The sequence below is a fragment of the Apus apus genome, chromosome 19, assembly GCF_020740795.1.
Source record: "Apus apus isolate bApuApu2 chromosome 19, bApuApu2.pri.cur, whole genome shotgun sequence".
Taxonomy (NCBI): domain Eukaryota; kingdom Metazoa; phylum Chordata; class Aves; order Apodiformes; family Apodidae; genus Apus; species Apus apus.
Genome location: NC_067300.1, coordinates 8,045,117 through 8,072,736, shown reverse-complemented (window position 1 = coordinate 8,072,736; position 27,620 = coordinate 8,045,117). Strand labels below are relative to the sequence as shown.

Genomic DNA, 27,620 nt, shown 5'->3' with positions numbered 1-27,620 from the left:
AGTGCTGCTGGTATGTAAGGAGCTCAGGTGTTGTGCATTTAATGTCCCACCGAGCTTGGTTTTTCTCCACCTGGATGGGTGGGTACAATTTGGTTCTGAAACGGCATTTGCCACCCACAAACCCCAAATCTTGAGGGCATTGCACCCTCGAGGAAGGGGCTCTTCAAACTGGGACTTACCCAACTCCAATCATCAGGCCTTTAAGGCAGAGACCAAACCAGAGAGAAGGGTTATGCTCCAGGAAATTACACCCTGCCATTTGGTAATTGACCCCGTGGTGGGCATGCGAGTGCCAACTGCATCATGGCGTTGTGTGGCTCCTCGCAGCTGCCTTCGCTGTCTGTGTAAGATCCCTTCCCAGCACAGGGCTGGCACTTGTCCCCCCCTCCTGCTTTCCAAGAGCTTTGCTGCCTGAAATCACTTGGAGGTTCATTACCCATGTTTGCAATCGCTGTGCAGCTCATTCTCCTCCAACAAGTGATTACCTCCCGTGGAACAGTCCCTAATGAGGAGAGGACCACACATCTTCCATGACTTTATTTGGAGGAGGAAGATAACAGAAAAGACACAAAATCAGCTCCTTGCTCAAATTCTTGGTCTCCTCTGCCTCGTCACTTGGGTTTTAGTAATTGATTTAATCTGTTTCCTGGCAGTATAGGGATTTTTCAGTGACTGTCATTTTCTTTGTTACTTTCAGGCTGGTTGTTTCAAAACTCATTACCCTTGGCATTTATTTACCAAGGCTGGAAGCAGCTTGCACCAGGAGTGCAAAATGGAAATTGATTTACAGCGAGGGCATGTGATCTAGAATGTGTCAATTTTTTTTCCTCTCGAGTCTATAAATTAGTTTTGATTCCGATGAGGTTCTGTACTGTACTTATAAATCAGTTCCCAAGGAGCTGTGTGAGTGTGGGAAATGAAAGCAGCCAAGCAGCAGCCCTGTGTTGCAGCATTGCTGATGCAGCTTTATTGTGGGGCTCCTCTCCAGTGTATGGATGCAGGGCTGGGCAAAGGCTGATGCACGGATGGTTTGTGTGGGATGCACTTGGGGAGGGGGCTTTTGTCTGGGGAGAAGAACCAGCTGCTAAAAATACAACTGCATCCCTAGTACATCGGTTAAGAAATTAAATGGGTCCAAGCTTTTTAGGAAGGTAAGAGTCTGAAATGGCTTGTGGTTTAAGGAAAGGAGCCCCATGTTGAGTTTTTTGGAGAATACTGATGCCTCAGCACTTCCCAGCTAGCTGACCTCCACGAGGACTTGCCTTAGGCTGTGAAACAGCTGATGGTTTTGGAAATTTTGGGTTGGTTGGACTTGCAGTCTCAGCAGTGGGAGCGTTCACACTGTGTGAGCAGCTAATGCATGTGAGCACTCCCGGGGCACTCTCTGGGGTGGCTGATGTGCAAAAGTGCTGGAGGGAGGATTGGAGAGGAGGAAATCCACCTTTCGGCTGGTGCTTCAAATGGTTTGATTTGATGTGCTGTGGAGTCGGATGCAGAAACCTCTGTGGGCAAAGAGTGGTGATTGCTCCTCACCGTGTGCTTGCTGGGTGCTACCAGTGGAAATGGAGAAGTAGTTCATGATGTACAGGAATACTGGGAATGATGAGTGCAGCAGGGCCCTCTGGGCTGGGCACATGGCAGCACCCTGCTCCCCTGCCCACATGATGGGTTTCAGCTTGTGGAAACGTTAGACAAATGGATGGGTTTTCTGGGGGAGCCCTCACCTGCCAGGCAGCTTGTCTTGCACGCTGCCAGGTTGCTGCTGGGATAAGCTGAGTTCAAGCTCCGTTAACTGCAATATCATTTTTACGTCTCGTCGTTCTGAATTGCTGTTCCTGTCTTTAACTTCTGCTGCCTCTCCGTCTGTCTCCCCCAGCTGAGGTGCCTTGACAGCTCCCTCACACACACCAGCGATTTGTCACACGCTTGCCTGACTCTCTGCTTTTGCTTTCATTTTTGTACCTTAATTGAAACATTAAAGGGGCGAATATAGACCCGTTCAAAGGACCTGCTGCATTGCCCCTGTGGACCCAGAATCCTTTCCTAGAAACCTCCCGTGTCCTCTGTCTCCTGCATCTTCTAGATTAAGTGTTTCCTTCTGCTTGGCTCAGAAAATCTCATTCAGGATGGGACACATTAGCACTGTGCTTATGGAGTTACTGTGGAAATCCCTGGCATTCACGCTGTGCTGGTTTGCTGTAATGAATCTGTACAGGCCAGAACACCTTGTGAAGGGGAAAAAACAATTTTCCTTTAAAAAGCAGAAAGTGTGATGCAGAGCAGGGGTGCAGTACAGAGCTCAGGTTTTCTTGAGGAGCCAGGGCCATAGTTTGGGGAAAGATCCAGGTGCTGGGCAGTGCAGCATCCCCCCTAGGGCTGTGCATCTCCCATCATCTTGAGCTTTCGTATAAAAAGCCAACTGAGTTTTGCCAAGGCAGTGATAGAGGGAGCAACTCAGCTCTCATCTCCTTATGGGGCAGGAGCAGCAGCCCTGCTCAATGTGGAGGACAAACCCTGACACCTCTGAGGAACCTGCTCCTGTCTTACCAAATACCCCTGTGCTGAGTGATGGGACCTTGTGCAGCCCACTGGGCTTTTTTCCTTCTATTTGTGTTGAATTTTTGGTTTAGCTCACGGGGTTCAAGCTGGTTGTCAACTTGAAGTGACACTCACCGTGCTTGGGAAATTTTTCAGCTTTACTTGAAATGGGCAGAAATTGTGCCCTGGAGCCAGATTGCCAGCAAGTCTGGCAGCCTGAGCGTGCCCTGGTGTTTGTCTCCTCTCTGGGCTTTGAAGTGGGTCATTCAGGTCCTTGATAAAGTTTTCAGGATGTTGTGGGGAGCCTGTGGGAAACCTTTAAGATGGGGTGAAGAGTGAGTGCTCCCTCAGTAAAGCATGGGTGCTGCTGCTGGGTGCTGTGGGCAGCTGGGCACCCAGTTAGGGCTCATGAGAACTAGGGTCTCCTGCCCATTATAGACTGGTTAGTGCTGCATGGCCCGTCCTCACTGTCTTCTCCATCTTCTGGATGGCTGGATCCTGATCTTACTGGTCTTACCATGACAGTTTTGCTCCTGCTTGTGGTCCAGCAAAGCCAAGCTTGAGCATGGCTTTTGAAGGCTGGGATTGTCATACAGCAAAACCTCAGCAAATTCACCCCTCTGCCAGGTCCTGCTGGGGTGATTCTCCTCCCATCAGTGTTCCTGGGGGACTCTGTGGCCCCCAAAGCTCTGACTGGTTGGGCTAATGGCTGTGAGCTGCAGTGCTGCAATAGCCAATGGCCTTAACATGAGCCACTTTCATTCCTGCTCTCTGAGTTCCCTGGAAAAAAAAAATAAAATGTTTTTAACTCAACACAATAATACCTCATAGAAGGTGACAAAGTGATTTCAACTTCATTGTTTTTTCCATTTGCACAGTCATTAAAAGGCCAACAGCAGTGGAGAGCATCAGCTCCAGCCATTAATGGAGCCCATTTGCTTTTCTGGGTGGTGATCACTGGTGCAGCATCCAGGGGGGAGGGGAGTGGGGGGGACACACAGTTATCTCTGATGGCAGCAGTTCTACCTTTGCTGTATCTCCCTCTCCACCAGTATTTATAACGAGCCAGGAAGTCCCAATATTTTGAGCTGGTTAGGAAGAAAGGCATGTTGTATATGCGTGGGGGGGTTTGCTCTGCTTTGGGTTGATTTAGCAAATGTTGGTGATTTTCTTGTTTTTCCTTTTTTTTTTTTCTTTTTAATTAGGGAGATGTAAGTTTAGAGCAAATTTGAAGCAGATGGAGTTGGTGAGATCACTCTGTGTTTTACTCTTGTTAGTGCAGATTAACTACTTTGGGGTAAATCCTGAAGAGAACCTTTTTAGGCTTAAACACTCTGGTCTCCAGCCTTCTCCCCTCCCTTGGTCTCTCCTGTTTATCTGCTTTGTCCTCGCATTTTGTCTCCTTTTGTCCCCCAGGTGCAGTGCCTGGCTCCACCACGTGCTGCTTCCAGACAAAATCCCGTAAAGGTCCAGCTTCTCATGCTGGAGGCAAGCAGCCACTCTGCCAGGCTGGTGGTCCCCTTGGGACAAAGCTTCAGGGGTTGGTGGTGGTGCAGGACCCACAGCTAGGGAGCTGAGCACTGCTGGATCCTTCCCCAAATCTCACCCCACACCTTCAATCCATGCTGGTTTGTACTTTCTGCTGGTATCTCTCTGGCAGCTGCTGCTGCCCTCGTGTGTGCCAGACCCTGAAGCTCCTACCTCTCCTCTCCTGCAGAATCCCTGGGTGTGTCAGGGGGGATGTTTGTGGTTGTGTGCCAAGAAGTTGGAGCATCTACACCAAAGAGCCTATGACTGCAGCTCAGTCTCAGCGTGGTGCTCTGTCCTCGCCTGTCTTTGCTTTGTCCCTTGGCTGGGTCCCCTGTCTTTAAGCCTGACTTAGAGTCACAGCATGGTTTTGGTTGGAAAAGACCTTGATGATCATCAAGTCCAACTTACCACCGCATCTTCCATCATTTGCACAAGTGAGCCAGGCAGGGCTCAGCTGGCTTTGTCCATGGCCCAGCTGAAGGAGCAGCAGTGTGACCAGTGACTGTCCCCTTTTGCAGTGCAGTGCCACCAGGGGATGGCGACAGGACCCCTTGTCCCCTGGCAGTGCAGAGCAGGGTCCGTGGCCGTGTTTTCCAGCCCCCCGCGCTCCTGCCCGGGGCTGCTGCTGCCTCGCACCGGGCGCTGCTCCCGCCCCAGCCGGCAGGAATTTGCTTTATCTCCCTGGCAGCAGATGAAAAGCTCTGGCCACAGGATGTGTTTGTGCACATTTTGCTGGGGAAGGCGAGGGGAGGGGCAGGGGAGGGAGCCGAGTTACACTCTAGATCATCAAGTTCGTTTCTGTGCTTTCCCCCCCTCCAAAGAGTTAAAACTGGTTTTATTCCCCTCTTTCCCCGTCGATGCCCTTAGAGATTTTTTTCTGCCTTCTCCAACAATTATACCACTGGGATCCAGGCCATGGTGCCAGGATGAAGTGGTTGGTATGATGGCAAAGGTGGGATTGCCAAGAGCAAATGCTCTTCAAAGCCTTTGTGACTTGCATCCCCCACGGACCTGATGGCACAATGAATTAACGTGCTTGTGTTTTCCCAGTGGGAATCTGGACAAGGGTGCAGAAGAAAATACCTTTAACAGGCTGTGTCTTCTCCTTGGGCTTTTACTTCCTTTCTGGCTGGCACGGGTGGGCAGTTACCTGCTCCAATTTAGTCCAGCCATGGGACCATTTGCTGCAAAGCCCACGGTGCCCCACACCATCCTGCGAGAGCTGAATGTAATAAACAGGACTTGAACATTCAGCTCTGTATAGCCCCATTTCCCCTTTGTGCAGAGCTGTATTGGATCACAGCTCTCTGCTTTTATACCTGCTGTTCAATGCTCGTGCATATAAATCCAACTCAGTTTTTCTTGGCTCCAGGAATGGTTTGGCTTCCTCCCTGCCTCGGGGCTTCCAGCATGGCATGTGTGAAACTCAGCCCAGGCACCATCCTCTTGTTCTTCTCTTGGCCAAATCACTCAAGCATCTTTGGACCTTGGGTTTTCCATTGGAAAAACAGCATTGACAGTGTGCAGGTGTTTTGCAATGATTAATTAATGGCTGTATAATGTTTGGTGCAGAGAGTTGTGACAACTTGGAACAACTGTGTGTGCAGGGGTGTGCAGGGGACCTGTAGGTCCAAAAGCATTTTGATTTTTATTTTCTATACTGAAAGCAGAGCAGCTCATTGCTGTTGAGGCTGGAAGCAGGTTGCTTTTTCACTTCTGTGCACCAAATTTGAGGGAACTTTACAAAAGCGGGTTTGCTGTTCCGTAGGAGCACCCTCATTCCCCCTAACTCCTGTGCTGGGGTTTGTCCACAGGTGAAAGCCCATCAGTGTGTGCTGTAGGGGTCTGAAAGCAGGGCTGGAAGACCCCACACTGCTGGCATAGCAGCCCTGATAGATGTTTTTTTCAGATTTCCCATTGCAATGCTCTGGTCAGTATGTGCCTTTTGCTTTTTATGCCTCCTCTTCCAAGCTGCCCCTGTCTTACAGGTGCTGGGTTGTCTGGCTGTGGCTGCCAGGGCTGGAGCTTGGCAGACGCAGCTGCTCTGGTAGCCTGGCTGGGTACCTCAAGTTGAGCCTGACTAATTCTGAGATAGGTAAAATATCCTTATCTGTCCTCATTTAGACCTTGTCATCCATGTTTAGTGCAGACTGTCGGTTCCTGCAGCGCTGCTTCTATCCTGCCATCATTTTGCTTAGGCCAGTATCCAAGAAGAGGCTATTTATTCCTCTGTTTAAATTTATGTACAGTATAAACCATTGTGTCCCAAGCTGTTTATGAAGCAGAGAGGCACTTCCTCTTCTCATTTCTCATTTTAATCAATGGTTTCTGCTTACTCACCAAGAGCGAAGCCACAGAGGAGTAATTTCTTTTCCTTTTGTCCCTTATTAAATTGAACAGCCCTGGTGCAGGTACCAAAACCCAAGCAATTGCACAAAAAACCCAATGATTTCTCACCTTGGGAGGTGATCAACTGCAACATATTGGGGCAAAGCAAAATCAAGTGGCAGCAGCACAGTGTGTTTCTGGTGAGGTTTCTGGCACTCACTGTCCAGATTCCTTTTGATCGGTGCATTTAGACTCATAGATACCTGGAAGGGCCTGGTGAAAGCATTGCTCTTATTTAATGTCACATGCCAGAAAACAGTAAAAGCAATTAGACTGGGGTTGTCAGGAGGTGATGCAGGGGACAAAAGAGGGTGTCAACAACTTTTTGGGTCCATCAGGTAACTGCTGGTGCTCTGCACCAAAGCTTTTGCTGTCAGCTGTTTCATCTTCGTGTCCAAGAGCTTTTCTGCACACCAAGTCTGAAAGTGCAGCTGATGGTGCACTGGCTCAGTGTGGGTAGTTAAGGTAATTTTGGCAGTACCTAATCAGTATTGGGAGACTTTGATCCTGCTCTGTGTGGCACAAGTCCCTGGCAGGGACGGGGAAATGACTGTCCAGTGCTCCTGCCTGGGAATCATGATGTTTCTGTGCTCATCCAGCAGCACCCACTTTGCAATAAAGAAATACAAACTGTGTAGCCCCACTGATAATGCCAGCCTGGGACCAGCCAGGGCAGAGCAGATCTCTGTGCTCAGATAAATGCAAATCTGCAGCTCCTGGGATGCACAGCCCCCCAAACCCAGGGCCCTGGCTCCTTGCTGTCAGCATCGGTCATTTGGGGTCATTGCTTTCGTGGAGAGTATTCCTTGGAGAAGGATGTGATTCTACTGCATTTGCTAGCAAAGTTTCCTGTTGAGCGTAGTTTTTCTTCCTTTTCTTGTTCCATGAGCATCCATGGGCTCAGCCTGTTTCCTGTTCCACAACTCAGGGGACACAGCACCCTGGGGATGTCCCTGGCTGTCCAGTCTGGCCAGCATCAGCAGCAGGACCTGGGGCTTCAGGATGTGTCTGGGAAATCAGCTCCTCCAGTTAGGATGGAGATTTAATTTAGTCTGTTCTTATTTGGGTTTAATTTATAAACTCTTCAGGGAGGATGAAATCAGTGTAGGGTTTTCTGGTGTGGCAGTTGTGAATAGGAACATTTCCCATCTCTTCACTCCATGCAAAAGAAAAAGTGTCTAATAATAGCTGTGTGAGGAAGGCTGTACACAATAAAGACATTATGAAAAATATTACACTAATCCACATTGATTTTTGCTTTGTTTGCTAGCTGGTTCCTTTATTACCCTGGCAGAGCCATGAGCAATGTCATCCCAGGCTCAGCTAATGTGCAAACATCAGATGTTGTCACTCTGGCTTGAAAACTCACATGGGCTGGTCCTGTGGCTTTGTGGTGCAAGTGAGATGGCTGATGTGGCTGCTCAGGGTGGCACGTCCTGGGGACAGTCCCCATTGGCCTAGGAACGGGGCTGGACTGGGGATACAGCAGGGTTTGATCTTGGCCTCTGCCATCCTCTGGACTTGGCAAAATCCATGCCTTTGGCAGGTGGATGGCTGAGCTCTGTTAAACAGGATTAAACACAATCCTTCCCCAAGTTTTGCAGGTCATCGTCATTCAGTGACCTTTTCTTAAATGATATGCTTGCCCCCCGCCCCCCATTCCCCTTCCAGTAAGGAAATATTTGCAAGTGCTTCATTTATTTTAAATTGACCCCAGTTCCCAGTAGCAAGGACTGGAGTTAGCCCCAGGGCCTCTGGTGGGAAGAGATTTGGGCTGTCATAGAGAGTGATGTGCATGGTTTTTGAATACCATTAATTAATTAGAGTTTCACAGCCCCTTTTCCATGCTGGAGCAGCAAGTCCCTTCATTAGCACAGAGATAAATGCTACCTCCAGACTGCACAGTGCAGTCCCAGAAACCTTCCTGGCTCCTAACTGGAGAGCACGTTCTCAGCTGGGACTACACTTACAGTACCATCATGTATTATTCATCCAAAATAATACATATTCTAACTCTGCAGTTGTGCAGGGCAAGGCAGAGTCATTGTAAGGATCTTTCCAGCCTATAAATCTGAACGTTCAAAGTGTTAACAAACTTGTGTGCGTATGTGTTTGGGGGCACACAAGCAACTCTTCCTCTGAGCAGAGAGTAAGGGATGCACCCAAAATGAAGTGTTTTGCAGAGAAGCAATGCAGCATTTGGCTGCAGTGAAGCTGCTGAGGTGTTCAGTGTCTGTCTGCTTTTAACAGAGGAAAAAGTGATTTGTGCTTGTTACACCAGTTCTCCTCTGATCTAAATATATCTGCTGGAAAAAAGTGGGAGCTTACAGTCTGAGGGTATCTCATTGAACTTGAGGCCAAGATGCTTACTTTGAATGATGGTTATGATCAAGTTACAATGAATAACTAGCTGGTTAGTAAAGCTGCAGATTTTCTCATATGTTAGGGGGATTATTTCTGATTGGGGGAGTAGAGGAGGAGGGAAGAAATTACTCTTCTAAAAAAACCCCTAGCATTTAATAAAAACCCTAAGTATCTATTAAGCAAACCAATGGGATGTGGGACTTTTTCAAGGGAGGTGTGTATTAATTGATGTTAGTCTTACTAGAGTAATTGATACTGAAGGAAAAAGCAGGTATTGTTTATTTGAAAACCATGTTCTTTGCCATCATGAAATCTTTGTATTCCCAGTAACATCACACTCACCCCAAAGTCTAAATTACAGCTTGGAAACCCTTTTCTTCAACTGAGTAAATAAGATTTAGCTCCTGTGTGCTATCTACCTGTTTCTATGGAAACCAGATTTTAGTGCCAAGCGGAGCTGCTTGGATTCAGCTCCGGCTGCTCAGCGGCCTGAGCCAGAGTGGCAAGAAAACCCACTGAGGTCTTGGAGACTCTTGGTGGGCTTGCCTCGATGCCTGGAGAAGGCAAATTAATGGGGTTATGGCTTGCTGGTGTGATGCTGGACTTGCTGGTGTGATGCTGGACTTGCTGGTGTGATGCTGGACTTGCTGGTGTGATGCTGGACTTGCTGGATCTCCTCAAGGTTATTATTTTGCTGAAATGAGGATCTCACCTCCACCCGGAGGGGAAGAGGAGATGCTTTGGGCTGTCTTCTGCACACAGGGAATCCTCATGCTCCTTTAATAAGTGTGTGTGGGACGTGGTCGGGTGAGAGCTGGGAAGGGCAGCACCAAGGGGATCATCCATAATGCTGACTCCTTGGGCTGGATCCTGGAGGAGATGAGCAGGCTGGAATGGTGCTCGTCCTGGGGTTCCCATTCAAGTGCAGCTTTGGAAGAGCAGAGCAAACTAAAAAAGACTTCCCTTTTGAATTGAAAAAATTATTAAAGCATAATTATGTTTTTAGACTTGGATAATGAGGCATCTTTCTCTGTGGGCCTTAGGCCAAAATAGATGCATTTTTAATGTTACTTTTAACAGTGCAATTTTTTAACATGTCACAGCTCCCGTTCTCTTCATATTCCAAGTGGAAAAAGCTGAGCAATCTGATCACTGTCATTAAAAGCTCCAGTGTATTTTTTGCCATGTTTGGGGTTAGATAATGCAACACGTCTAAGAGTCTGGAGATGGGGGTGGTTAGAAACCATCAGATGGCTGAAAACAGATGGCCTCTCTGGTCATGTTTCTCTGATACCAAAGACCATGTTGCATCATGGTTTAATGTTCTAAAGAAAAAGTAGGGTGGAGGTTGATGTTGGTTTACCTGGTGGCTGGACATCTATCCCATGGTGCTGGCCATGATTATGGTCTTCAAAGCTCTTTAGATTATTTCTGTAATCCTTTAGATTGTTATTTTTGCTGCTTTCCAGGCATTTGTCCTCTCCTTTTTGCCCACCTTGGACTCCAGTGACCCTCCAAGGGAAACCCCGCCCCCCCCCCAGCCTGTGGCCAGTTTGGATCTCAGTGCTCACTGAGTGTTAATGAATAGGGCAGAAACCAAATCTTGGATCTGGTGGTTTTCCCTTCTTTCTGCCTCAGGCCTTTCTCTAATCTTAATGGGAAAAAAAATAAATGCTCCCTCCCCATCCACCTCTTCTTTATTGGAACTGCTAAACAGTCATCTTCAGTGACTTTCTAATAAAAGGATGTCTGTTAAATGGAGCCCCAGAGAGCTGAGCTGCTTTACAGGGAGCTGTTTGAACTTGTTTCCTTGCTGGCTTTTAAATATAGTTTTAATTTAGTTCTGGTCCTTTTTCTACATAGTTTTCCCCATCCAAGCTCATCTTTCTGGCTGCAAAGCGTGCAGCTTTGCATGGGAACTCCCCTTTCCTGTGGCTTTCTTCTCACGTTGCATCAAGTGACTCCTGCAGCACATCCAGAGCATCTGGTGGCTATGGGCAGCCGTGGGTGTGAGGTTTCTGTTATTTCTCAGCCCCGAGGTGGTTTTCCAGGCTTTTTCTGGAAATCTTGGCCATACCTGATAGTTGCTGGAGTTGCCTCTGCCAGCGTCGCTCCCAACACCCCGCTCTGGGAGTGGGTGAGGAAATGGGAGGGAACAGGGAGATTCCCTCTGCCAGATGATGGCTTAATTGATTTAGATCATTTGTATCATGAAGTTACTGGCTGAGCACAGGGGTCACCTGGGGGAGGCTGTCAGGGTGCCAGCTCAGCAGTGTCAGTGCTGTCACCCACACCAGGAAGTATGTGGTCCCCATGGGAAATTCCCATCATACTATCCCCAGGGGTCAGTGGGAAAACAGCTTTGGAGCCATAAGGGAGTGAAGACATCAATGACTGTGCTCAGCAGAATCCTTGAAACATCTGTGGGTCTAATTGCTTTAGATGTGTCCCATCCTTTGCTCATGCACCATGGAAGTGTTTTTCTGGTTGGGGCTGTGACCCTGTCTGGGCTGGGATGGAGAGGAGATCCCAGGTTTTATACAGGCAGGGGCTGTGTGATGCACAGCACATGCTGGTGCCAGGGCAGGATGACGTGCTGCCCATGCTGGGGGCTTCACTGGGGTAAACTGGGATAACCCTGGCTCAAACCCACTCATTACCTGTCTTTAAATGTGAAGGAAGAGGCTGAAATGCAGCAAGTTGGGATCACACTTTTTAATGGAGCAGTTCCAGTATAAATCCCTTGGATAGACATTGAATAAAAAAGTCTTAGTAAATGCTGAGTTGTTCTAGTATAAGGGCCATCAGCTTTTATCCTTGGCTTTACAGGTATCATTACCACCACCTACTATTGTTCTTGTGAACACTTTTATTACCCATAGCACTCCCTGTCTGCAGCAGCATAAAGCACTTGATGAAAAATGCATTAGTGGGGCCTTTGTCAGCGCAGCGCTGCCTCGGTATTCCCCGCTGCCGTGACTGGTGGGAGGGTTTCACTGAGTTTTCCCCTGGTGGTTCAGTGATCACTGTTTTCTGCTTCTCCTCTTCCCGTTGTAACCTGTTAGGCTCCCTCCTTCTGTAGCTTGTGTTCTGCCCTCGCATCAGGCTTAGAGCTGAGCAGGGTCTGGGAGATGGGACTGGACCACATTGGCCAGGGAAGGGCTCTTAGTTCTGGGCAAGGAGGAAAACACTTGTGGGAGATCCCAGCAAGTCATGGGGTGCTTGGCTCGGGTGGCAAATTTACTGGTCTTGTGCTGATTTGACATTGTGGAGGGCTTTTTTTCCCCATTTGAGTCCATTTGCTCCCTTTTCTTTACCTTCTTCTCCATGGACATACATATTTGTGGTCAGGCTTGGTGTCAGGTACCAGGTGGTACCTGGTCTCCTCAAAGCCTTCTCTTCTCTAGGCTAACAGCCCCAACTCTCTCAGCCTGTCTTCATAGTAGAGCTGCTCCAGGCCTTTGGTCATGTTAGTGGCCCTTCTCTGGACCCTTTCCAGGAGGTCTATATCTTTCTTGTGCTGAGGGCATCAGAACTGTACATAGTATTCCAGGTCCCTCCATGGTGTTCAAGAGGCACCACTGAATCTGGACTCTGCTGATGGGAGAAGAAACTCAGCTCTTGGTTGACCTTCAAGATGCCTGTGAACAGCCCAAGGAGAGCCTAGGTACTCATTTAACTTCTAGGTTGACATGTGTCACCCTGTGGGATGGTGGTTTTTATTTCAAGGGTGTGGTGGATGGATGGTTATTGCTGAGCCAATCTGCACCGTGGTGGGAACACAGGCTCAGTGCTGGAACAGCTCAAGCACAGGCAGCCTCAGGCAGCTGCTCATTCTGCCTGTGCCCAGTTGCTGCTCTCACTTTTCCACATCCATGTTTCTGGCTGTTTGCTGACCAGTAAAACCACTTAAAATCTCATTTACAGCCAGTGAGGGAAAGAATTTGCTCAGTTTAACGTTTTCGTTGTGAATGCAATTTCAGAGCAGGGAATGCCTGCATAAATATACATATATTGTCTAACTGCCTTCTTTTCCTTTTAGTCACTCAAACATGTGATTTTACTCCTCCAGCTGTAAAGCCAAGCGTGCGAATGTTAAATTGTTAAATAAGTCAAACATAATTATTCAAGTACCCAGCATAATGTGTTTCAGAAGTGCAGAATCTGAAATCCAACACAATGCGCGCGGATAAACGCCTTTGTGGAGATTGTACTCCTAAGGGGAATGTCATTTTGACAAGAATATATTTTCTTTCTTTCCTCTCACAGCCTGTCTTGTACTGTCTTGATGCTCTGGTGGAAGTCTTACCCAGGTGGAGTTCATTTTGATGTGGAATTATTCAAACCTTTCAGATCCATCCCTGTGGACCGATTTGCTCCTCAGGCTGATGAAGTGATACCGGTGCAGCTCAGGGCATGGGACCTGACTTGAAATGAAAGGTTTTCTTTTGCAAGAGTTAGTCTGAGCTGGTTATCTTTTGGTAGTGCTATCAAATGCTCTTTTCTGCAGTCCAGGCACATCATCTACATCTGGCCAAAACATGTCACAGGAATTAAAAAAAAAAGATGTTTTGAACAAAAAACGTCTTTTAGAGCAGACGGGGGAGGCGAAGTCATTAAAACTCAATTTTCAGGCACATTTTTGGTCTTTTTTTTCAGAAACTGAAAATACTTTGATTAAATGTTTGTGGATTCAAAGGAAACATTGCCTTTTTTTTATTATTATTAGACAAAACCAAAAAGCTCATCAGCATCTATCCCAGCAGAAGCCATTTCTCCGCTGTGCTGTCCCACTCCTGAATTTTGAGATTAATGCCAGGCTGAGTTTTTCCTTGGAGAATTCCAGTGGTTGCTGCCATTAGGCACATGTGGGTATTTGCAGTGTGGATTTTCATCCTCTTTGGCTTCTGACCACTGTCTCAGCCCCACATGAGGCACCTGGGCAGGGTCTCATCCTGACCTGGGCTCTCTTGGGTTTTGTGCCACATAAAATGCCAGGTGTGGTGGTCACCTTGGTTGCTTTGCTTGTTAGCTGGGGTGAAGTCAGGGAGACTTCAGCCTCCAGATTAAAAATGCTCTTGTTGGTCTTAATGCCAGGAGGAAAATGTCAAGAGATCCAACTAAGAACAGAGATTAGTTTCCTGTTCCCTTCCCTTACTACAAGTAAATACTTGTCAGGCATTTCCAGGAGCTTCACTGGACAGAAACCAGCTTCACCTGTTTTATTGCCAAGTATCCCTACTCTGGAGAGGAGCTCCAGGGAGAAGTTTTCTGTCAACATGTTACTGGCCTCTTCATTCCTAAGGTGACAGCTTGTGGTTGCTCTGATCTCATCTTCAGATTTGCTTGCATGGCCTTTGGGTTGCAGTTTGGCTGTTCATTATAACACTGTCCAGAGCTCTGCAGACCTGCCTTTCTGGGACCAGTAATTCCTGTTCCTTTTTTGTTTGTTTGTTTGTTTTTTTCTTTTGTTTTTTCCCCCCCCCATTTGAGCTTGTTGGCAAATGCATGCTGTGGCTGCTGGGGACCCTCCATCCCCTATTGCACGGAAAGTCATCAAGTCTCCATCTTGCTGCAAAATGGATTATCTTTGTCCACAACATGCATTGGAAACCTGAGTCCTTAATGCTGCCTGTGGTCCCTGTTGGAGTGAGCCTGTATTAACACAGAGATAAAGCCCTTTTTTTTCCCTTCCCTTTGCAACCCCAGGCTGACCACAGTGCTGTGCAGCTGCACTTTGTCTCTAATATCTGATTTAAGGGCTGGAAGAAAGAGCACATGGTGGTTAGAGCTGCATTTCCCTCTCTCTGGATAAATGTGTGATTCCATTTTTGGCATTTCTTTCCTGTACCAGGGCTGGAGCTCAGCCTTTACAGCCCCTGCAATTTTAACGTTGCTTGTTGAAATTCTGCAAAGCTTCTGCTTTCTGTGCGTTTCACACTTGCTCAATCTGTTCCCATTAATTTTTAAACACTCACAATTTAGCAGTAGATAAACAGCTGGTGACACTTTGGGAGCCGCGCTGCGTCATCCGCGGAGCTGCTGTAACCCCTGCACACCGAGCGGCTGCTGCGCTGGGGTCTTGTTCCCTTGGGGTGCAAACTCTTCCTGCTTGAGGCTTCCCACCCATCTCCAGAGGAGCTGGGGGTCCCACATTGGCTTCTCCTGCTGTTTTAAGCCACCCTGATGCACTGCAGGTGCTAAGAGCAAAGCTGAGCTCATGGTGGAGGGTCTAGCCGGGGAATCTGCCTGAGCAGCTTGGACAAAGCTATTTACATTCCTTAAATCATTGGTTGAAAACATCATGCCTTGACTCTTTCCTTTTTATTCTTTTTTTTATTCTTTTTTTTTCTTTTCTTGGAGGCAGCCAAGATCTAATCTGTGATTTTTATTTTTATTTTTTTTACAGCTGTATGGATTTGTTAGGTCTGCAGGGACCCTTAGATCATCTTGTCTTGCCCTCTGTACAGTAGTGACCGTGGAAATCCATCCAGCTTCCCTTCTGCCCTGTAATTTGTGAGCTGTGAGTGTGCACACCCGGCCAAGAGAGCCAGTATTTGGGATATCTTTTACTGCAGTTCCTCCCTACTCCAGTTTGCAGTATGCTGTGAGTGATGCATGTTTCTGTCACCCACGTAGCCATAAATGTGCTGTCTGCAGAGGCAGAGCAAAGACTAAATTTAACATACTCAGTCAAATCAAAGCACTTTATGGGTATATTTATCCACCGTTACAATATGCAAGGAAGGGAGGTAGTTTCTGGCTGTCAGTGTCTCGGAAAAGCTGCCTTGTGGTTTCCCTCTCCACCAGCCCCAGGCTCCTGCCTTTCCACAGGTGTAAATAGATTAATTGACATAATGGAATTAAGCCATGGAAGAAATAACGTGGCTGGAAGTGTCAGAGGTCTGGATCCAATGGCACAGCTGGTGTGTGCAATGCTAGCCTCCTTGGGATGGCACTGGGATCTTCTGGAGAGCCCTGTACAGGAATGGGTCTGCCCAGAGGTGGTGAGGGTGTGGATCATGGGTTTGGGGAAACTGGTGTTTGCTATTTTGAGAAGCATCCTTTGAGTAACAAATCAGAGGGGAACCGAGGGTTGCTTCTGCAGTCAGAATACTATTGCTGGAAACCTTCTGTTTATTTCTAAAGTAACATTTATTTCTGGAAGGTGTTTCACCAGCAACTTTTCAGGGGTGAAGCATAATAAATACAAAATTTAAAAAGAATCCCTGTATTTCATTCCAAGGAGGGCAGGGGAGAGGAGCAGTAGCATCCTTACTACCAATGGCCACCTTGGCTTTCCTACTGTATTGCACAATCTGAAGAGCCTTCACTTGTATAAGCCATCTAATAATTGCAAAGAGAGGAGCTCTTGGTATTATTTGCAAGCCTCGTAGAGTAGTCCTTCCCCAGGTTAGCTTCTTGCTTTTTGAAATGATTCTTGCAGTTCCTGGAAAGTTGGGCAGGAATTGTGCAATGAGGAAGAGAAGACCATCAAAATAAGGAGCTTGTCCCTTGCTCTGGTACTCAACACTGGCCCCTGCTTGGAGCTCTCAGGCTCACAGAGTAGGAATTTCAACATTTGTATTCCCCCACCCCCCACCCTGTCTCCTGAACAACAGAAACCCATAGAAAAAGGTGTCATCACTGACCTCACATCATGAGCTGGGAATTTCTCCTCGTTGCTCTGACCTGCTTGGAGTTGTCCTGGTTTGAGCCGTGAATGCAAAATTTTTTAGGAGAAAAACTAAATCATGGTTTTTGTTGAGAAGGCAGAAGAGAACAGTGCATTTCTGCTTGCCTTGCTGCTGGTGCAAGAGATGTCAGCCAAGGAGCTTTTTTTAGTTCAACTCTTTCTTCTGCTCCCCTGCCTTGCAGAGCAGCAGGGACCTGGTGCACAGAGCAGCTGCCTCGTGTCCTCCTGGCATTTGCTCTTCTGAACAGCTTGATTTTGTTACTGGTGGCTGCCCATTCTTCTAGGAATTCGAGGTTTTCCACAGTTGTTTTCCACGCCTGCAGGGAAACCCAGAGGTGATGCTTTTGAGGCATATGAGAAGTGACTGAGACGTCCAAGTAGCTAATGCCAATGGAAGGGTCTGGCTGGCAGGGTGCTCTGGGCACATCTCTCCAGCTCAGGTGTGCAGGACAGGGAAACATAATTGGATAGAAACAGACAGGCACATGAGTGCAAGAGATTCCTCCTTATCACCTGGTGTGGAGCATCTAAAGGCTCAACCAGAGCTGAGCATCCTGCACCTTTGGATTGATTTTTTTTTTGCTCTTTCAAGAGCAGTAAATTCCTCCTGATGGCTTTAGCTCTGTATGGGAAACGTCTGTGCTCGTGGTGCTTTTAATTGATTCTCAATAGCCTGGAAAAATTAAACATTTGCTTGTGGTCTGAAATATTCTGTACCCTCTGCACGGGAGGAGGGAGCAACCGGCATGTTCTCCTCCCTGCCTCCATGAGCAGCATCCTGCATCACACCTTCCTTTCCTTGGGGAAGCTTTGGAAAAGGGAGACAATAGCAGCTAAATCTGCAGTCCTAGAGGGCTGAAGTTCATGTGTTTTATTTTCCTGACTTGCTGGATGCTTGCAGAGATTCACAGAGCAGGATGGGTGCTGGGTGAACAATTCCCTGTTTGCTTATGTGCCTAAACCTGGATGTGTGAGGTCTGAGAGCCTCTCCAAGTTCTGGGAAGGCAATGCTTTCTGGAGGAGGGGGTGGGTGCTCTGCCTTAACACAAGTCATAACCTGAATTAATGTTTCATGAGTCTAGAAAGGGAGATGTTTCCTTCCTTGTGCCCTGCACTTGAACTGTTGCCACGTGCTTGAGGTGATGTTTTGAAAGGTTATTAGTTACCTATGAAACCAGGGCCTCCTATTTACACATAATCTAAGATGAAGCCAGGAGCTCAGTAGCACTGAGAGACACCTCAGCTCTCAGGGCAGTTTTCAGGGTAACGGAGCATTTCCTGGTGATGTGATGGGCTTTGGTTGTGAGTCCAAGTGTCACCAGAGATGGAGAACTGGAGATTTTTAATAGGCACATTAGTGCCAGTCATAGGTGGGCTGAGACCTGGGTGGCTTTGGGGAATTTTGCTTGGCAAGCCAGACTTGTAATAATAATAACAACAACAACCACCCAGCAGGTTTTGTGTTCCTGGAGCACGTGGCTTTTTTCCCCCAGCATATCAAGTTCTTCTGGGTTTTTTCATCCCCACCCCCTCCCTTAAAAAAACCCAAAAACCTACAAGCTATGAAAGTGAAGATGTTTCATCCAGGTGGATGTGTGCCAGTGTGGAAACCTAGGAGCAGCCCGTAGGTCTGTTGACCCAAATGGGATGCTTGTCACAAGCCTTGAGTCTGTGTAGCTGCAGGAAAAGCAGCTTGGGTGGGAAATGTCTCCTATCCCTGCAAACGTGCAGTTTCAGATTCAAACAAATCAAAGCAGCAATTCCCAACCCAATCCCAAAAGCTGCTTTTTACTCTGCGCTTGAAAAACTCTTATTGCTTCCTACCTCTTTTGTGTACTTTAGTATTATAGGAATTTCTCTGAGCTTAATTGAGTTTTCTGCCAATTTGTAAAACGCAGCTTTCCAACAGCTTGTGCTGGTTGAGCTCTGCCCACGCTGCTGCAGAAGGGCTTGAGGAGGGGCTTTGCTTCCATGAAGTTCTGTGGGGCAGAGCCTGGTGTGGGCAGCACGGGGACCCTGTCCCAGCCAAGGCCCCAGCTTGTACCTCCACAAGATGCATCCAGGGCTCAAAGCCCTGGATCAATGGAATCAATGGAAAAGCTTCTGCTGCCTTTGGGGACTTGGACCACAGCAGCCTTGGAAGTGTTCACCTGCAGGTGCCTTAAGCAGGATCCTGTATTTTATTTGGTGGGATGGTGAGGGATGGTCTGACCCTCCAAGCCACAATCCCTCCTTGTGGCAGGGAGGGACAAACCTTTTCTTGCTCTGCAGGTGGGCTTTGTCATATATCATGAGTTGGAAGGGATCTTGAAGATCATCTAGTTCTAACCCCCTGCATGGGCAGGGACACCTTCCTCTAGACCAGGTTGCTCCAAACCCCATCCAGCCTGCCCTTGAACACTTCCAGGGATGGGGCAGCCCAGGTCCTGGTGTGGGCATCTCCTCTCTGTGCTACTGCTCTGGGACTGGAAGGGATTTAAATTTCCTTGGAGAAGCACGTGTCTGGATGCTGTGGCCTTGCCAGAAGTCAGGGGGCTCTGCAAAATGTGAAGAACTGGGGGGGTTTAGCACTTTCTGTAGTGCTGCTTTTTTTTTTTTCCCTCCTTCTTTTTTATATTGCTGCATTTTTTTCTTTAGCAGCTGGAATAAAAATGAAGGCAATAAGCCAAGGAGAATTTCAAGCCCTCTCTCTTCAGTAGGTAAATTACCATTGTGCAAGTGAATTGGTTTCGTATGGATGCTTCCAGTTTCTCCTGCACATGCAAAATATTCCTAAACCTCTCTTTCTGTGCTTTCTGTCATTTTCTCTGACCACCCAACTTTATTTCAGAGCAGAGCAGAAATGGGAACTTAAAGGTATGTGAAAATCTGGAATATTTTCTGCTTACATCCAAGGCCTTGATCAAAAGGGATTAAGCTTAATACAGACTTAAGCCAGTTTCTCGGAAGCAGGTTTGGGTATCTGTGTTATGCATCTGACTAGCTGTTTTTTCCATCTGTTTCTACAAATCCAATCAATACTGGGGGAGGAGGGATGCCTTTGGGGGAGAGCCTCTCCTTGCAGTGTGCTGTGCAAAGCTCTGGTCCTCCCTGGGGCTGCAGGAGCCCTTTGCCAGTCCCCTTGGCTGGAAGTCACGGGGATACCTCGAGGTGAGGGTGGGTTTGCCTGGCTTGCAGCTTTTTAATTTAGAGCCCAGTCCAGAGCAAAGCTTCAGGTCTGGGGACACCTGCTGAGGACATGTCAGTGACATGCTATGAGCAGAGCCATGTGCCTGTCTCATCTTCTACCACCATGGGTTAAGGTGTTCTCCTTGATTTCCAAGCTCTGCCTGGGCTGAGCAATGGTTGCAGTCAGGGTGCAAATGGTCCCTATAGGAACTGCTGCCTCTGGTGGGAGCTTTGCCCCTCAGGAAGGCTGGGGTGACTCTGTGTGTATCACAAGAGGAGAGATTTTGCTTAGAAGCATTTCTTGGGGCAGTGTGAGTTATGGACCAGTGTCAGAGAAGATCCCCCAGCCCTTAAGCACAAGGAAGGGAGGAGGTTGTGGAGCAGGTTGCCCTGCAAGTTGGGGAGGAAACTTAACTAAAACTGCATGAATTCAGCTGTTGAGCAGGAGGAGCTAGTTTCTGGCCAAAGTTCAACCTCGCCTTGTGTTCTATGTGATATTAGAAACACCTCTCTGGCTGGAGCAGCTTTTTTGTAGTGTGATGACTTGGCCATCTCGTTGTTTCTGATACTTACATCAGTGCTCTGGAATCAGGAGTCGGCTGCAGGACCCTTTCCCCTGAATTTTCCTGATAATTATATCCATGCATAGCACAGATGTGATAATTATAACCACCCTGTCTAGCACAAGGGAGGCTCCAAGCCCTGGGTGCAACACAGAGATACTTTTTGAGCACCTCCAAACCCTGGAGAGATCCAGAGCAGCAAGGCCAGGGTTTGGACTGCCTGGAGGCAGAACTACTTGCTGAATGCTGCTATCAGCTGGCAGCATTTCTCCCTCCCTCTCATGGAAGTGATTCCACTGATGTTTTCTCCCCCGTGCTCAAATACCTTGGCACAATGTGTCTTTGTGGTGGCTCAGTCCCATGTGACAGCACGAGGAGATGCAAGCTGGACTGTGCTAGCAGCCCTGTGTGCTCCAGTTAGCTGCTGGGGTCAGGGCTTTGCCTGTGTAAATCTATTTACCAGCTTTTAGAGCTAATTAGTATTTAAGGTTTGTGTTGCTGTTGGGTTTTTTTTCCCCCCCCTTCCTCCTCTGTTCCTGCTCCTCTATAAGCATGAAGGGCCAAGTGCTCAGCAGGCTTAAAACACAGCTTGGTGGCTTTCAGCAGACACTCCACCAGTTTGCAGGAGCTGAGGTCCAAGCCGTTAGCGCCCGCGTCCTCCCACGTGTTTCACATCTTCCCACGCTTGAGCTAATTCCTTCACAATTTTTCCTACCTGCTTGTCACTTCTCCCCAGGGAAGGCAGCAGGGAGGAGAGGCATCATTTGGCAGCAGATCCCTTGCAAAGGGCTGGAAACCCACAGTACGAGCTGGAGGGAGGGTGCCTGTTTTGTAGAGCAGGAGGGGGTTTTGTGGCCTCAGCCAGGATCCTTCTTCTGGGGAAAAAAAAAAGGAGATTTTTAGAAGGGAGGAGTGAATAAACTGTGGGAAGGCACTTTCAAAACAGCCACCTTTTGGGCTGGCACTTGAGGCCTGATTTGGGATTTGGTTGAGTTCTCTGGTCTTACTTTTAGGCTTCATCTTTTTAGAAGTGGCATTGCGTTTCTCCCCGTTTCCTTGGGGGCTTCAGATGCGATGCAGGACAGTACAGCCATGCTTTGGGATTGCTGCTTCCCATGGACCAAAGCTGGGCAGAGCTGCTGTGATTCTCTTGGGCACTTTCTTCTTGCTCAGGGAATAACTGTGTGAGCATGATGTTACAGGAATGCTACAGGAGCTGTGTCCCAAGGTCAGCCCCGCACCATGTAGATCCACAGGGCTGTCCTGGAGCCTAGGATGCTTCAGTGGGAATTTGTGTGTGTTGGGAAAGTCAGTGAAGTGTACTGGCTTGCAGAAACTGAAGGGCAGGTGTTGATCTGGGTGACACCAACCCCTGCAGCCCAGCAGGGTGCATCTTCTCCAAGCAGGGGGAAGGGTTGTGTGGCGAGGAGACGTTCCAGGAAAACCAGCTCTGCCATTTGGGATGCTGGGTTAGGCTTGGGGAGAGAAGGGCTGTCCTGGCCTGGTGGGAGAAGATACGGGATTCTCCAGCACCACAAACTGGAGGTAACTGGGGCAAATCCCACTTGCTGTCGTGGCTGCTTTTATTTTAGCAGCCTTGTCCCTGAGACTTTTCACATCCGTGTTTTTGCTGTTAGACCCCATTATCCAACTCTGAGCTAATCTAGCCAGCTTGTCTCTCAGCTCAGGGTCAGGTTTCCACCCACAGAGCAACGGGGGGATACTTGGATTTTGTTTTGCCCTGCATGAGTTTAGAGGCAAACCAGAAAATGACTCCATCCAATTTCAGCCTCTGAAACCACCTCCCCCTCACAGGGGCATGTGCAGAGGTGGCAACATCGAGGTCTCTGCCCAGACTTATCGCTGCTCTGCAGAGCTCCTCATTTGCTTAGAAACAAATCTCGGGTTGTTCTGGGAAGGCAGGACCTTGCTGGGGCTGTGAGCCTGGTTGTAACCCCTGCAGCTCCCTCCTCTGCAGGCAGCTCAGGGAGGGCAGAGCTGGGGAGTTCCTCCTGTGCAAAGTGTCCTCCAGCCCAGTGGGGTCACTGTGCTTTTTCAAATAAGGAGAGAGTTTCTTTGAGAGCTTTCTAGATGCAGAGAGATACCATCAGCAATAAACAATGCTGGAGGAAATAGAAGAGCAGTAAGCATAATAATTTATTTTTTATTTTGCTTTAGTTTATTTTTTAATCCCTAACTCCTAGAAGAAAATTGGCAGTAAGGAAGAAGATAAGCAGTGGGTTTCGTATGGTGGTGGCATGGGGGTTTGTTGTTGGGTTTTTTCTTTTTTTAAAAAATCCCATTTATTTACTCAGTGGGATTTCCTGAAAAGTGAATGTGAGAATCCCAGTTTGAGACTTTTTTTAAAAATTATTCTTTATTTTTTTTGTTCCCCCATGAACTGCAGAACTTGGTGCCTTTTAAAACCAAGGTGTCCACGAGATCTCTGCTGCTCAGCCTCTGAAATCATGTGCACTGCCCTGGTGCTCTTTTCCTGGTTCTGTGAATTCACAGCAACGATCTCCTCCCATGTGGGTGTGCTGGTGAATGATCAGCTGAGTGGTTTGGTTTAGCTCCTGTCTAAAAATACAAGGCAGACTGGAACGTCAGGAATGTGAAGGGCATCCCCCACCTTGCACAGTGAAACCACCAGAAATTTCCCACTAACCATTTGCAGGTCGAGTGTAGGGAAAGTCTCTCTGTGCATAACCTGCACTTCATATTTTTAAGCTCAGTTTGTGGCACCTTATTGTCAGTGGGATGTTATCTACAGCTTTCATGGTAATGTTTGCTTGCTGAGAGCAGTTTTCTTGGAGGAAATTGCATTGAGAAATGGATGAAGAAGTAATAATAATAATAGTAATAACCTGTGTAAACCCCTGTTGTTGAAGCCCACAGTTTTCCTGCTCCTGGAAGACAAATGCATAGATAAAAGTACAGTTTTCTCATGAAAGTATGTTCAGATTACTCTGCTGACCCTCTTATCTGCCAGTGCCTTCTCCTGGGATGCTGCTGCCCTGGGATGGGGCCAGGAGAGCCCCCAGTGCTACCCCAGCTGCTCCAGTGACCCGGCACTCAGGCCTGATGCTGTTCTGGTCATTGTAGCCTTTTCAGCTGTGGTTCAAGGGACAGGCACATGCAGAAGCTATTGCTCCTGGTGGGCTTGCCTCAGGTCTGCTCTGATGAGACCCCCCTGCAGTGTTGGGTCCAGTTCTGGGGTCCCCAACACAAGAAGGACATGGAGCTGTTTTGAGCTAGTCCAGCAGAGGCCACGAAGATGACTCGAGAGCTGGAGCAGCTCTGCTCTGGAGACAGGCTGAGAGAGTTGGGGTGTTCAGCCTGAAGATGATAAGGCTCCAGAGAGACCTTAGAGCACCTGAAGGGGCTACTGGAAAGCTGGGGAGGGACTTTTTATAAGGGGATGGAGTGACAGGACAATGGGGAATGGTTTCAAGCTGAAAGAGGGGAGATTTAGAAGAGATACTAGGAAGAAATTCTTTATGGTGAAACACTGGCAGGGGTTCCCCAGAGAAGCTGTGGCTGCTCCATCCCTGGAAGTGTTCAAGGCCAGGTTGGATGGGGCTGGGAGCAACCTGGTCTAGTGGGAGATGTCCCTGCCCATGCAGGGGGGTTGGAGCTGGATGAGCTTTAAGGTCCCTTGCAGCCCAAACCGGTCTAGGATTCTGTGCAGCAGTCTCAGTTGTACCAGCTGCCCAGTTTTGAGTAGCAGGTTAGATTTAACTATAATTCCACTGAGTGTCATAACTGTATTGGTCATATCAATATGTCCTTGTAATGCAGAAGTAATGAAAACCTCAGATGAGATCAGGGACCCCTCGTGCCAACCCCTGTGTGGGTGCATAAGGATCCGGATCCTCCCTAGCAGCGTGGAAAACCATAGGTGGGAGAGGCAGGAAATATGACTGGGTTTCTCTGCAAATAAGAAGCTGTTTTACAGGGAAAATGAGACACAGTTTAGCAAACACTTAAGGATTGACTTACTTTTAAGAATGTTGTTTAATCCTGTTGAAATGGAGAGGATTATTTATCCTTAAACGCATGCTTAAGCACTTCCCTGGCTGGGGGCTGGAGCACAGGAGCTGTAAGAGGAGCTGGGCTGGCACTTGGCTTTTCATGCTCTTGGCTACTGCCTTGGCCGGCGTTGGAAAAATACTCCTTGGTATTGGGACAGTTACTGTTCAGTGTCATTTTTGGATATGCCAAGCTTCTCTGAGGCTCTTTGTACCTGATGCCTCAAAGTGGGTCGCTTTGCTGACGTACCTGAGCACGGGCTTGGGAGCCTGAGCAAAGGCAAAGCGTGTCTGTGCCTGCTGGAACCAGGTCCTGGGCTTTGATGTGCCAGGATGTTCAGTGCTTGGGGCTTTGCATAAAAGAACAAAGCAGAAATAGTTGGCAGAGAGAACAGGGAGCTTTTCTCTTAAATTTCCCTGGAAGTCAAACCCTGCGGTGTAACCGTCTGATTCATAAACTGATTTTTGTACTTCAGAAGTCTAATAATAGACCACAGAAGAGACTCATTCAATCAGTCTAGGACTTCCCTTAGACTATTGTAAGCCCCCTGGAGTGGGGCTGGGGGTGCCAGTTTGGGCTCAACAGCCTCTGTGCCCTGTTTGGGCTTGGTGGCCACTGGTACCACTCGCTGGCAACGATGCTCTGCACTGTGGCTCTACCTTGATGAGCTCTGAAGCCCTTCATGGACACTGGTCAACTCAGTCCCACTTCCTCTCCCAAACTGGGGAGAATTTTAGGGGTAGGAGACTATGATTTAATACTGTGCCCAGAGCGGCGTTTTAAGTTGCTGACAATTTGGGGTGTAAGACCTGATTTCTTTGCTGGAGGTGTTGTAACCTGCTTTCTCCTGTTGCTGTTCCTGTAATTTCTAAAGGCAAAACCAACTGTATTTAAAAATCTGGGGACACCTCCCACCAGCCCAGGCTGCTCCAAGCCCCATCCAACCTGCCCTTGAACACTTCCAGGGATGGGGCAGCCACAGCTTCCCTGGGCAACCTGTTCCAGTGTCTCACCACCCTCACACTAAAGAATTTTCTCCTAATGTCTAACCTAAATCTCCCCTCTTCCAGTTTTGATCCATTAGCTCTTGTCCTCTCACTACAAGCCCTTTTAAAGAGTCCCTTCCCAGCTTTTCTGTGAGCTTCAGAGCACTGGAGGGACATGGTTCACATGGAGCTCGCAGGTGGGGCTGCCAGCTCCTTCCAAGGGGGCTCAGCCCCTTGTTCTTTCTCCACAGCAGGTTTGCTCACTGAAGCCTGACATTACCAGAAGTCACATCTTTGCTTGACATTCCTCAAAGCCAGAGCAAACAAGAGACCAGCCAGAGATCTGGGTGTGAGAGGGACTTGTAGAGCCAGCCTTGCTTAACACCTCCTCACAATGGCACTGGGACTTGCAGCTTGCTGGCAGGAGAGCTCGTGGCTGAAGCACCTTTTCCAGAAGTGACCAACCTTCCTTTGTGCCTCTTTTTTGTTAGATTACAGTCAAATGAGGAGCTTTACTGCGTTTCTGCTCGTGGGACTAAATTTCTGTTTGAGAAGTTTGGTTTCTTTTCTCGTTGCACAGTAATTATGGTTTGTAATCTGTGGCTCCAGGGTGTCCCTGTAAAACCAAGGGTGGTGGTCTGGTACCTGTCCAGATGGGCTCTCGAGAGTGACAAATGGGCCAAAAGATGCTCATTTAAGCAGTAGCCAAAGTAATACTTTGTTTAATTTAAAAGAAATAATAAAAAAGTTTATCTATGTTCCTTGCTTAGGGGCAACATCTTAAAAAAACCCCAAGAGATAGAAGGATGCTTTGGTAAAGCCCTTTTTTGCTAGAAGCATTGCATGGAGCAATAAAGTGTCCAAGGTGTAAGGAAAATTCCTTCATGCCCTGGAGCTCCTTTCTGTGTTGAACTCCTGGCAGTGACATTTTATACCAGGGAGAAGCTTGGCCAAGTTTGAACGTTCACAGAGTTTTATTGGTCCCTTTGAATAATTCACCATTTCTGTTCTCTGTGTGAAAGTCAACTGATAAATGCCAAACTGTGGCAGCTCCTTTGTTGCTGCCCTGGTTTCAGGTCCATCTGTGGGGCACCAGCAGCTGGGCTGGGACTTGTGGGAGTGGTAAAAGAAAATAAAAATTAGTCAGATGAAGGTTGCAAAAGTATGGAGGAGAAGACAGGGCTTGGAGCAGGGCAGCAGGACCTCTAAAGAAGCCCTTTATCTATGTCCTGGACACAGGTATCTCTATTCATTCCAGTGAATGAGAAACCAGTCCAAAAATAATAGGCTGTTTTTTTCAATCTAGCTTTGAAATGATGAATATGACCAAAAGTAAAACACATTTTATATCTGCAAGGGACTCAAACCATTCTTGGTTTGGCTTCAATGAAAATGCTGCATAGCAATTACAACTTCCCTGAAAAGTGGGAATTTTCCAAAAAAATGTGCCTGATGGTGATGCTGATGAAAATATTTTGTTGTTGAATCACTTCTGGCTGTTTTCTGCCAGAAAAGGGCGAGGGTTCTGCACTCAACCTCTCACAAACTGATGATGCATCTTTATTGAAATGCAAGAAGTCAAAACCCATTCAGTCTTGGCATGTTTTCCTCAATAAGCTCATTTTGTTTGGGGAGAGACAAAAGGAGTTATAAACCTTTTGTAATAACAGACAAAGTGAGAGGGTTTTTGGGGTGTTTTTTTGGTTGTTGTTGGTTTTTTTTTTCCAGGGGTTTTGGTGGTGTATAAAACCTGTTGGAGCAGGTCTGGCTGTGTCATGTGAGCAGTGGGGTGGATTTCTCTGGGGTGATGCTGTTGACTGGGGATATTTACAGCTAAGGATTAAATGTCTTTCCTCTCAGTGGTAAAACCAAAAGTATTTGCACTGATAGTGTCCTCCAAGCACTGATGGTGACATTTTGTGACAGTGGTGGGGGGGACTGGAGCACATCCATTTCAGTGGCTGTTAGGTCTAAATAAAGGGCTGTGAGTCCTCAAGCTCCCACCAAACTTCCCTGTGTTTTCAGTAAGCACACCAGCATCTTTTTCTCTCATTTCCAGGTGATCTCTGCAGTATCCAGGCTCTCCTTCCACAGCATTGCTCAAAACAAAGGAATTAGGTAAGATTCTTTCAATACAATGCTTTCAATAATGTTTTTCTCTCTCCCTGTCCATATTCCTAGTATTTAGTGACACCAGACTCCAGAAGCATTAAGATGGTTGGGATGCATTAGGGTTAAACATTCATCAAGGATGCCTTTGGGATGTAGACAAGGTACTTGTAAAAGCACCTCACTGGCTGCTTAGGAATAGTATTCAGATAAAATAAATGAAAATATAAGAGGTTGTGTGCAGTG

The 27,620-nt window shown here is 47.6% G+C and overlaps 1 protein-coding gene across 2 annotated transcripts in view; it reads left to right on the top strand.

The window, feature by feature from the left end:
- Positions 1 to 27,620, top strand: part of VAV2 (vav guanine nucleotide exchange factor 2) — a 132,028-nt gene that overhangs the window by 57,333 nt on the left and 47,075 nt on the right. For both annotated transcript variants that reach the window (XM_051636804.1, XM_051636803.1), the window contains exon 3: positions 27,325 to 27,383. In XM_051636804.1, coding sequence (XP_051492764.1) covers positions 27,325 to 27,383 — 59 coding nt within the window. The remainder of the gene's footprint in view (positions 1 to 27,324; positions 27,384 to 27,620) is intronic.